At 37.0% G+C, this 12,935-nt stretch overlaps 1 protein-coding gene across 7 annotated transcripts in view; it reads right to left on the bottom strand.

The window, feature by feature from the left end:
* Nucleotides 1–12,935, bottom strand: part of khdrbs2 (KH domain containing, RNA binding, signal transduction associated 2) — a 69,972-nt gene that overhangs the window by 15,392 nt on the left and 41,645 nt on the right. For all 7 annotated transcript variants that reach the window (XM_039672259.2, XM_039672262.2, XM_039672261.2 and 4 more), the window contains exons 5-6: nucleotides 10,254–10,381; nucleotides 8,125–8,323 (exon numbers count right to left, since the gene is read on the bottom strand). In XM_039672259.2, coding sequence (XP_039528193.2) covers nucleotides 8,125–8,323; nucleotides 10,254–10,381 — 327 coding nt within the window. The remainder of the gene's footprint in view (nucleotides 1–8,124; nucleotides 8,324–10,253; nucleotides 10,382–12,935) is intronic.

Here is a 12,935-nt window from a genome sequence, read left to right as displayed (position 1 = left end):
TTTTATATAAACTGCAAATTATTCATAAATGCAAACTCATACAGTTTTGTGTTTTTATTATGTTGTTCGACAGACTAACTGAAAATGCTTCCTTTTTTATTAGGCCTAATCTATCAGAAAATAACCTGGGCAAGCTATTTTGACCCTGCCTATTCCCTTTGGATTCAAATTCTGCACAACAGTCTGCCTTTATGAGTATGAAGAAGGATTAGACTAAATGAAAGTCATGGATTATGCCAGGGATTAAGTTGTTCAGGAGATCTAGCGCACAAGTTTCTTCTCCTGCTAATAGGGTCAGGGTTCTGTCTTCTTCTACTAATTGACCGGTTTGTTAACATTGCCTCTTGATAGAGTGCTATGCATATCTTAAGCAGCAGAGTATACAGCAAGAGGCGGCATGTTTTACTATTTAATAGCATATTTCAGAACATGTCAATCACACTAATACCAACAGCTCTCTGAGGAAATACATTTTAGCAGAAGAGTGAGAGGTAGTGGCTGACCTACCCGTTTAATAGGGTCATTTCATCAAGAGCAGAAGGCGTAGTTTTCATAACATTCATGAAAATGAAGATGTGTCCTTTTTGTCTGCTATGACATGACCAAACAGAATAGTTCACCCCAAAATTTAAATTAGATCATAATTTACTCATCCTCATGTCATGTTACGATCTGTGGAATGAATTTTTTGATCCAGAAAGAAAATCAGAAAAGTGAGTGAACTATTCCTTAAAACTATTCCTATAAAATATACACCAAAAATATTTTGACATACTACATTATGAACACATGAATACACCTACATGAAATTTCAGATATTAAAAATATTTTGGATCTTACAGTATGCAGAGGCCTTGCACATCTATGCAAACATTGTGTGACCAGGGTATAATTGCAGTATATTATTTAGTATAATAACAAAGTGCTGTTTAAAAGGTCCTTGTCTGACCTTCCCGACTTTACCATGCACTTACAAGCCACTGTGCATAATTTGAGCAAGCTCTAGTTAATGGTGCTTGATTGTTACATTTCAACAGTCATTTAAAAGAGCAATTAACTATGGACCTATTGAGCAAGCTAACAGGAAATAAATCAAGTGGTAGAGAGCACTGCAAGAGTAATTAATACAGCAGACTGCCAAAGGTCTTCAATACTCAGCTTCATTATCAATTGACAACCACCAACACCTCTTGACAGTGACTGATCTCTGTGTGGGACGGCAACTGAATATGATTCCTCACTGGAGAGCAGCAAAAGGAAATGAATGGTTGAAAACGCTTTTTGGCTGTGGCTCCGTCTGCTTATTGAATGAAGTCTCTTTGTCTACCCTTAATTTATTAACCAATTTTTCAGGCCAAATATTTTCCGTTTGAAATATGAGTAAACATTGGCTTCAGGCCAGACTGGATGAAGCAGTCTGAAATATACTCACATTCAACAGGCAATATATATATATTTAATAGTCTGTTATGATTGTTGCAAACGTTGAAAGGACACATAATTCTTTCAAACATTATCAAAAATGGATTTCATTGCACATCAATTTTATATTAAAGGGAAACTGCATTTCAAATCATGATGTTTATGATGACTAACAGGTTTAATGATAAAATAAGCAGGGTAGGCGATTTGTTCCAGATTTTTTTTTAGCTATGCTGGTTGAAAATCTCTTCACATCCTGACAGCTAAGTGGTCTAAATGTATCTTTATTTATATCGCTTGTGGAAGTCATAGGACCGCGCACCCAGCTCGCACAGACATCACACATCATCGGTGCGTTTCATGATATGCAGATTTAGACAGATGTCAGCGCAAACACCACAACTAAAACAGCCACCTGAACCAAAACAAAGAGCTTATGCTGCTTTCAGGCCATAACTACTGTAATTTGCAAGAGATGGAAACCCATGACGTTATACTTGGAGCAGTTTGTGATTCCAATTCATACGTTTCAATGGCTACACTACCAACAGTGAAATGAATCTGCAGCAGTCAGGTGATACAGGTCAGTGCTCTTTAAGTTGCTTCATTATTACTGTAAGGGCATGTGCTTTGAGATATGACTGAGGTAGTTTAAAGCAGTCTATCGAGACACTTTTGTTTGCCCCCTGCTGTATGAGTCTTGTTTTGAATGAGGCGTTACTTTGGAAAGCGGTCTAAAGGAAGGGTGGAATCTTGTGCTTTTATAGCTAAGTTGCTATTGCTAGCCTCTCTGAAAATTAGCCAACCCTACCTTTAAGTATATTCAGTCAACCACAGTTTTTACAAATAAGGAGAATGAATAGAGAAATACAATTTTCCTTCTATTAGCTTTTCTTCATCCTAATAGATCGTGTGTCCACCAAAGCGTTTTTCCACGCGCCTGGCATGTGTTTTCAATTGTTTTCAATGGAAGCGCTGCGTCTTTTAAACGCCATGAGTGTACCGAGGCACTGAGCGGTTTTTTTCACGCTGAAGCGCCGAGCGACCAGCGTTTTTTACTGGTCGCTGGGAGTTGAAAAATGTTCAACTCTGGAGTAAAACGCAGCGCTCATCACTGTCACATTTTACCCAGCCGTCCAATCACAGTGGAGGAGGGGCGAGACTAAACCACACCGACCAACTGTCACACCTTTCAAACTGCTGCATATATTCTGCATCATAGCAACGAAACGTCTCAACAGAAAAAACGTTGCGCTGCCAAAATGCTCTCAAGCGCCCAAAGCACGTCTAGCGTTTTTAGCCAGCTGAAAACACCTCCTTTGGTGGACACACGGCCATAGGGTCAGGTGTCTGTCTTCTTCCACTAACTGACCGGTTTGTTAAAATTGACCCTTTGCATAGAGTTCTATGCAAATCCTAAGCAGCAGAGTATACAGTAGAAGAGGCAGCATGTTTTAATATACAATGACTCAACTAGAGCTTTGGTATTTGCTCTTATCATTGGTGTCAAATTGTGTTTGGATTCATGGCATTAAGGTAAGCATTCGCTAGTCAAAACAGCACGATCAACCTTAAGGAAATATTAAGTAGTGTAGGCCTAATAAATAAACTTGGATCATGAGTATCATTGGAATTTATTAATTCTAATAAAAGTCAATTCTCTGGTAATAACTATTATTTGAACATGTACAATGTTAAATTTAATAGTTTTTTTGTAAACAGCTGCTCTTTGAGTTCCCCCATACATTTCCATGCAAATATAACCATGTGTTGATCCATATGTGGATAAATCATTATATATTCAAGAGCATAAGAGGACCCCCCCCCCCCCACACACACACACACACACAAATTTCTTACTGCTTACCACCTGGAAAGTATAATTGATATGTCTATTTATATATGATAACTCAACTCACCAACTCAAGAACAACCACATGAATATTTATAGAGCTAAAATCACAATTTAGAGAAGCCTGAAAGCACAGGATTTGCCTGAAAGCACAGTCGTTTGCCAGTACTAAGAAGGTGGTAGCACAAATGTATGCAGGGAGCTCTGCAATAAACTAAGACTGTTTATTGCCAAAGATCTCACAGTAGAAATATAGGAGTACTTATTACTTGTTACATAAACTTTTACAATCACCCACATAAAATACCTAATTCAGTAAGCTGATGACAGACAAGTAGGCTATTACTTCTAACCTTCAGATGCTGCATGTGTAAAAGAGCAATCTATTTCACATTTGAATCATGTCGAAATCATTTTTAATAGGAGTTATTTATGCACGACAAGGAGCTCTAATTCAGTAATCACTGACCAGTAAATATACCATTGCTCATAGAAAGCATAAGGCCTGGTATTTGCATGCACTATACACAAAAAATTGACTGCCACTGCAAGCCACATAGCTCTTGATATTTTCAGCAAAAGCAGAAGTTCTACTTTTCTGTGCTATTTTATATGCAGCTCTTAGACCTGAAATAATATGCAGAGCCTCTAGGCATTTCACATGCTTCTCTTCAGCAGGAAATTATTAAACTTCTTCTCGAGGTGTATGTCGTACATCTGTTTTATTAAACGAGGGAGTTCTGCATGAAGAATTCCATTTCAATAATTAGTTCACCTCAAAAATGTCAAGTCAGCGGTGTAAGCGAGTCCATTGTTAAAAAACAATTACAGCCATGGTGAGAACCTTGTGAGAATTGTGAGAGCGAAGCCGTTGAATCGGCTCTTGTCATGTGAAGTGGTGTGTGATTGTGCATTTACTGTGATATCAGAGACACTCAATGTCTTCTTTTACAGTCATTGACCCTTTTCATTTATTTATCCACACTAAGCAGTCGTGCGTTTCCCGTACAACGACATAGTTCGCTGCTTCACTACCATAGTACGATGTATCGTTGGAGAAATCAACTAGCTAGTCACGCCTGTCTCCCGAAACCCATTGCTGCAAAGTATCGTTCGACCATGTTGGTTTCGCACGTGGTGGAGTATAACTACTTTTAATGAAACTGATTGAGATCCAATTAACGCTAGATTTAGATTAATTTGAGGACTATTTCTAATTGTTCTCAGTTGTTTTGCTTTATTACCAGACTTAATATTTGGCTCGTTCTTACATAGTAGAGCACATTCGCACATGCGCACTCTTCAAACACGTTACTTTAAATCTTTCAACAAACTAAAAGACGTAAATACCATTTGTATGTATTCTAAGGCCACGTTTACACAAAGCCGGGTATTTATCGAAACGAATATTTTCCCCCTCTCCGTTTTCCAAAATAACATCGTTCACACACCTGCATAAATACGCCGTCGAGCGCAAACATAACTATGCCAAACCTATTGACGGCAGTGTAGGGAGATAAAGCCATGCAAGCCAATCAGAATCCTTGGAATCGACAAGAGAGAACCTAAAACGCCGTTTCTCCCAGTTCACACGACAACACATAACCGGCGTTTTTTGAAATCTCCACTTTGGCCGGAGTTTTTAGAAATAATCGTTTTCTGTGATAAAAACGTGATTTTTGTGTAAACGAGAGGCCAAACCTCAGGGAAATATCTGTGTTTTCCCTTCGTGTAAACGGGGCCTAAATAAAAGGCACTGGTTGTACTGAATGTCAGCTTGCTTATTTTGCTCAAGATTAGGATTTATTACCTAACTTTGCAATGCTGTTGCGAATGTTCGCTGGAACGATGGTTTCGGGAAACACTGACTCGTTGAACTATACTGATAACGACGGAACATACGACCATAGTTGGCTAACGATGCTTTCAGGAAACGCACCCCTGGTTGTGACCTTAGAATACAGTGATAGTGATTTCACAGTGATAGTCCCTATTTTAAAGGGTTATTTTAAATGAAACAAAAAATAAATATATATCATCATTTATACTGGCCGTCACGTCATTCCATGTATATCCAAATAATGGTAAACGGCCGATCAAACATGCTTGCTTGACTTCAAAACACTTAGATTAAACAGCTTGATGTGGATATCTTTTAAGTTATTAAAAGTTAGCCTATTCGCATGTGTGCATGGAAAATTGGGAAGGTGCTTGGTCAGGAAAAAGTCAAAATCAAAGAAATGAAAAATTCAAATAAAGGCACCCTGCTCTATCTGCTCCCAGGAAACTATGTTAATGTTTCAATCAAACAAGGTCTTCGTCAGGCAATAAGAACAACTTATCAAGGGATTTTAAATTCACATAAACCCTAAACCCTCACACCTGATAAAAGATAAGGGCAATCAGCCAACTTACCAAACTATCCCTTTAAACACTAGTGTTATCCAACCAAATTGAAAAAGTAATTATTTTGTTATGAAACCGTTTTCCCCATCTGCCATTAATCAAGATACAGTAAGCAGATAGCTCCACCCCCAATCTAACACCATTGGTTTAGACGCTGTTGCTATGCTGGGCTGGCCAGAATAATCAAACAAACAAAACAATGTTTGATAATGCCACTGATCCAACACTTTTCAGCATACTCACCTACAAATGACTTATTGCCACTCTGCATATTAAGATGGGATAGGAAAAAGTAATTTAACATCAAATAACATGCAAACACAGATAACAGATAAGAAACACTGGATAATTGCAAATCAACAAGCAACTTTGAACATTATTTTAAATTGTTAGAGCACAGATATCCCAATAGTTTTCTACTAAGCCACATTCAGAGGTTTGTTTATTTTGTGGTAAGAAAAGGGGCGTCAGACGAGGAGCGTCGGACTGGTTGGTGGAAGAGTGAAGAGCCCTCTGAGAAAGCACTTGTGATCTTTGAGTAAAGCTGTTGTGCTAAGAGGGAGATGATGTCTGGCACAGCTCGGGTGATGCATAAGAGCTTATTAACTGGATTCAAATGCTCACCAACAAAAAAAAAAGGGGGAGAACACTGACACACAGCAGTGGATATTCATGTGTCTTTCAATTTATACATTTTAAACCTGGATCGTAGCAAAGTGTGTATAAAAGCAGACAGCAAATCCATAAAAACTGCCAGCAAATCCATAAAAAAAATGCCTGACTCTATCTATTGAACAGACAGTAGTACACACATACACACAAACACACACACACATCCAATTATATTATTTTCTCAACCTTATAAGTAATTTTTAGTCTATTAAGCTAGTGAATAAATTTCTATTTCATTAAAGAATATAACTGGCAGTGCATATTATTTTAAGGGTTTGGATAAATATCATAGTTCACAGATTTAGACATTATTCTATAATACAGTTTTTTAATTTATCAAACAAAAAATACTCTCCAAGTTTACCAAGCTTATTATGTATATATTACAATAATTATTAACATAATGTTATTTTTATTTATTTAATATTAAAATAAAATACAGCAGAAAGTATTTATCAATGCCACAAATTTTGAATGGCATTCAAAACAAAACTTAACTTAAGATTTAAAACAGGTTGGGTCTTTGTAAATTTAGCTTAGAAGAATTTTCATTATTATGATTATGCAATCAACAGTGTTTTCATTATCTAATTAGTATATCAGAACCAAACCCTTTTTGTGATTGTTTGATCTTACAGTAATATAACTTTTCTGCTGTTATATTAATCTTGCACATTTAATAAGATTCATAAAGATATTGAATCCTATAAAAAGATTCTTATCAATGAAATGTGAAAAGCTAATACAAGATGCAATTGTGTGTATTATGTATAGAAAATTATAGAAGACATGAAGATATGCATACTATTAAACACATATATCCACAAATAACTATTGCAAATCTCAAATTTGAGTTTGAAGATTGGCAAGGTTAGATTTTGAATGGTGTTCCTAGGGAACTACTCATTTCCTGGTCTACTTTCGTCCACCTGCCTACCCAAGACCCAATTACTCAGAAATATTTCCACATTTTCCATGTCTCCAGTAATACAGAGGCTCTCCAGCAGAACTCAATTCACGTTGGTAATGAGTCTGTACTCTAACATTTCCCCATGCAGACAGACCAATCTCCCCCAGTGTTGCACATATAGGACTTTTGCATTAGGCAAAAGCTCAGAGGGAATCGAATCCATGCGATATTGCTTTTTTCATTAGGTTGGAGTTTGACGTTCACTTGGCTGAGAATTCTGAAAAATAACCTTGTGCACACCTGAGTGCAAAAAAGTCTGCAATGTGGAGGTGTCCTATAATGTCGAAAAGGATCCACATTTTGTTAATAATAATAATCATAATTAAAATAATGAAAGTGAAAGTCAAACCCATTGCCACCCTTAAATAATAGTCAAAGGAGTAAGCAGATGCTTTTCGTTTTGCACCACATGGCTGTTCTTTACAATATGTAAACATGTGGACTCACATCTTAAGACATTCAATCTGTCAAAATGGGTTCTGTCTCCACTGATTCATCAACTTTTGGTAAAGAGAAAGGCCATTCCTGTTGCCCATTTTTTGCCTATTTACCTAAGTGGATTTGATTTAAGGATTCATAAACCTTTCTTCTGCCAAGCCTTTTATTTTATGAGTGTGTTTATATGTCTTTGTGTGGGTGTATAAGCAATAGTTTCAGTAATAAACATCAACTCAACTCTGGTCATATACAGTGGAACATCAGCAAATGTTCACCAGCTTCTTGGTGTAGAAAACGCATATTTAACTAAAACACTTAAGCACTCCAAAAAAACCTACATTAAAAACACTGAATCTTCACTTACGTAGTCATCATATGATTTGTGTGTGGCCTGTAGTACAGATGCTCTGTATCCAGGAGTCCCTGTAGTTCCTCTGGTCCGGGGTGCAGATACTCCTCTGGCTAGTGTTGGTGTGGTGACGGAGGAGCGCGTGCTCACAGTTCCTCTGGGTGCTGCTGCTCCTCGTCCAGGAGGAGTGGGTGCAGCGGCCCCTCCTCGACCTCTAAAAACAAAGTAAATGGAACGATATGATTTTAAGCACAAAATAGTATAAAAATATGTATTAGTATTATATATATATAAATATTCACATATCATCATATATTAGAGCTGTCAAACGATTAATCGGATCCAAAAATAAAAGTTTGTGTTTACATAATATATGTGGGTGCACTGTGTATAATTATTTTATATTTATATATAAATACACACACATGCTTGTATATATTTAAGAAATATCTTCATGTATATACTGTATAAAGATGTATATATAATTTATATTAAATATAATATTTTATATATAAATAATATTTTTTTCTTAAATATACATGCATGTGTGTGTATTTATATATATATATATATATATAGACAAAATAATTATACACTGTGCACCCATATATATTATGTAAACACAAACTTTTATTTTGAATGCGATTAATCGCGATTAATCGTTTGACAGCCCTAATAAATATATATATGTGTATTTAATATTGAGCTAAAATAGAACAAAAATGATTCATAAACCAATTTTCCAATAAGTGAATGGCATTAAAAAAAATCTCAAAACAGTTTATCTATGTACAATTAATACATGCTCAAAGTGTAACCATTTTGATTCAGCTGAATCTACAATTTACAGTGTAGCCATTATCTTAGGCATTCCAGTAAAATTGTTAATTTGACTCTAGTCTATCACCAAATTTACCCATAATTGTTTGACATTACCGCAATATAACCGTAACACAGCACCACATGCAGTGACAGCACTATGCAAAATTAGTGCAGAACAACTCCAGTGTTTACAGATGAAAAATGTGCAGTTATTTGCTGCAGTGCTATAATAGTGGGTTGCTGTTGGCTAGTGTTTTTTTTTTTATCACAGACAGCCTATTAAAGCCCTGTGAACCATGCGTTTTAAAAGCTATTGCAATATTCACTGCCTCAGCTCTTTTCTTTTACAGCACTGCTCTGGTTACACACTATAACAGTGGCAGTGAAGCATGACATCAAAAACCGACCTGTAGAACACATTGTTTCATTCACTAAGAGAGACAGCTTTATTTTGACCTGCTACTGTTTTTAGGATGAATCAAGGGGTAGAGTTGTTTGTTTCTAGAGTAATATTCAACCCGATTACAGATGCAACATGGCAGATGGAGTCGGCAACTCTGGTGAATAGCAGATGTTTCGGTCTGTCCAGATCCACATTCAGTCTATCCAATTCCAAAGACCCTACTGAGACTAATGGCCTCATCAGTATTGTTTTTGCCATGCTGATGTGTGGTAATGACTTCTCAGGGCACCACAAGGAGCACATCAAGTGGAAGAGGCACTTTATAGCTTTATCCGCCAGGAACGGTAAACAGAAATATCATATTTTGAATCTATTATTACTACCTGAGGTAACGCAAGCTGTCGTTGTTGTGGGAGAATCCTAAAGGGATCTTCAGAGGCTCCAGCAAGCCAAAACAAGTGAAGTGTGGAATTTATGAAATAAACATTAAAGACGGTGTAAATAATGTATGATGGTATATATAAGTTATGCTTTTGAAGACAACAATTAAAGCTTCACCTGCTAACCTGATTAATAACACTGAGCCTCAGGGCACTTTCATGATCCAACAGAGCGCAGATGTTTGGGAGTCAAAATTGGGCGTCTGTTAGAGTTGTTAACAGTCAGAGCTAAAGCGGTTAGAATACATTTGGATGGCTTTGGTTTCATCAGAAACACTGATTGAGATTCTTTTTTTTAATGATATTTTATCATATTATTTTAAATGAAATCAGATTGTTATATCTTTAAGAATCTCCAAAACGTAGTTCCTTGGAGGAAATAAAGTCATACATTTTTTTGGAACGACATGAAGGTGAATAATTTGGGTGAGCTATTCCTTTAAGGTTTAAGGAGGGGTTATGAGGTGAAGCGACTGTACCGGGTGGAGGCTGTGGAGGTTAGACGTAAGCCACGTCCTCGCGTGGTTCTTCCTCGGCTTGGGTCATCAGAACCATTTAAATAGGAGAGCTCACGAAGCTGCTCCTGCCTGATCTCATCATTGTAATCCTGTGGGAGGAAAAAACAAACCTGCCATAAAAAACACATTTATATACCAAGGCAAAAGTGTTGTAGGTGAATCTCATCTGACATGCTTCTCTTCAACCACTGCGAAAAGAAATGATCCAGTTGGATGCACATCTTGCAGACACCAGCGTCAAAGCAACTGAGCTTTAAATGCATTGCTCGACTACCAGAACGTTGGCCGGGAATATTAAATATACTGCCAGAAAGTTTAGCTGACTTCAAACAAAAAAATATGGGTAACATGTTTTAATCTGTTTTACCATGTTTTTCAAATGTGGAGGACAAGAAATATTTTAGCATACATACTGACAAAACGGCACCATATGACACGCACTCCAATACACACTGAAAATATGGTGTAGAATGAGGTACCGTGATGCACACATATCTTTCATTTAGAGTAAGAGGCAGGAGAAAAATAGAGCACTGGCTTATTAACTTTGTTTGACATCAGCTATCAGTGCATTGTTGTGAAAGAATAATTCCACTTTCTGCATTTATAGTCCCTCTCTCATTTGATTGAACATGACAGGGCCCTGAATCACAAGGACGATTACAGAGTGGATAGCGCTTATTTTATTATCATGTCGCTGCCACAGGCAGATCAACGGAGCCTCATTTCCACCAGCCACTTATTTCCCTTCCTGTTTGGCACAACAGCTGTGTACAGGCAAATATCAGACATGGCAGCTAAAGGAGAAAGGCCTTTCCACAGAGATATGCTCAACAATCAATAAAAACTGCATTAGAGATGCTCCTGTATCCACTAAATGGACATGCTCGTACATTGTAATATTAAGAGTATCGTTTAATAGAGTTTAATAGATAAAATATCTAGGCTACTAAATACTCGATAACATTGCAATGGTCGGAAGATCAAACTTTTGATTGCTTTGTTAGGATTTTTTGTATAAGTTTGTGGTCAGTAGGATTTTTTACTTATGCTCTTAATGGCTGCCTTTATTTGATAATAAATACAGTCAACACAGCTTTATTGTGTGAATATTACTACAATTTCAAATGGATGATGTCTATTTTAATATATTTTAAAATGTAATTTATTCCTTTGGTGGAAATCTGAGCAGCAGTGTCACATGATCCTGCAGAAATCATTCTAATATGCTAATTTGATGCTCTAAAAACATTTCTTATTATTAACAATAATGAAAACAGCTGTGCTGCTTAATATTTATGTATGATATGTGCGATGATACCAGATTTCCAGGATTCTTTGATAAATAAAAGAACAGCATCTCTTGTCCCGTTGCTGTAACTTTTGATTAATTTAATGCATCCTTGCTGAATAAACCTTATTTTCTTTCATAAAAAAAAAAAATCTTACTGACCCCACACTTTTAAACAGTAGTGCTGTAGTGTCTGACGCGCGTCTACATTTGAAATAACGAACTTGAACACGATATGTGAACGGGCCATTGACGAGCTGCCTCCAATCAGGCCACGAGCTACTGGCAGAAAGAAGAAACTCTAGTAAAGGGTAACTAAACCCCTGTTCAGAGCCTGACTCCACCCACTGGCAATATTTGAAAATGCTGAAAAAGTGGGCTGACCCCAGCGGAGATTGAGGGGACGAAATAGATGCTAAAACACTCTATCCTGGTCGTTTTCAATACTCACATTTCCAATTCCTGACTCCCTACAGTGGTTTTGACGACACAACATGATTTTTATACTGCCAAGGGCGTAGCTCGCGTGGTGAGCTGAAACCTGCGTACGTCACGAAGTGCGGAACATCCAATAGGAAAATTCAACTGCAGTAGCCACCGTTCAACCTGAAGAGGGCAGCACTAAGACGTTTTTACACCATACATTGTAGAAATAGAACACTTTATAAACAAATGTCAAAAAAGTTACTTGAATCAATGACTGGTATTAATAAAGATCCATTCTTACAGATCATTAACTAAAAAAAGTTGGTTTAATGTTTAGTTACTCTTTAAGCGCGCAGTGTTATGATTTCCTACTTGTTTGGTGGAGGCAATCCAGAATTACTGTTGGTGAAATTATAATCAGACCTGCTAATTGGTAAAACAGGACAAATGAGAATGTTTTTTTAAGGGGGTGATTCGTCCACAGTCCTCTGAAGACTCTCTTAGTCGCTACAGAGACGATCACCAAAGAAATCCAAGACCAAGTGTTAGGAATTTTGATAGTTTCTATACCAGGTTGAAAGGTGAGAGGCGTGGGTAAGTGTGGTGGATTTTGTGCTTGGATCAGCATTAGCTGTTGCCAGGGCAGTCCATTTTGTAGCACCTCAACAGTCTGACTGCATTCTTTGCAACACACGGACTGACAGAAATGTATTGTATACTGATCAGATGTAGTGAGCATTCTGGTGGATTCCTTATGGAGAGTGTCTCGTGGTGAAGCTAAGTATGCTCTGAATCAGATTTAATAATAGCGGTAATGTATTGATTCAGGATATAAACAGTGAGTCTTAGAAACACTGGGTAAAATTGCACACAGTCAGCAAGTCAAGCTTTATAAAAAAAAAATAGAATTAACTTGTTTTTGCTTC

This window comes from Pimephales promelas, chromosome 11 (genome assembly GCF_988280905.1).
Source record: "Pimephales promelas chromosome 11, fPimPro1.hap1.1, whole genome shotgun sequence".
Taxonomy (NCBI): domain Eukaryota; kingdom Metazoa; phylum Chordata; class Actinopteri; order Cypriniformes; family Leuciscidae; genus Pimephales; species Pimephales promelas.
Note: the sequence above shows the minus strand (reverse complement) of the source record. Positions and strands in the feature narration are given on the sequence as shown.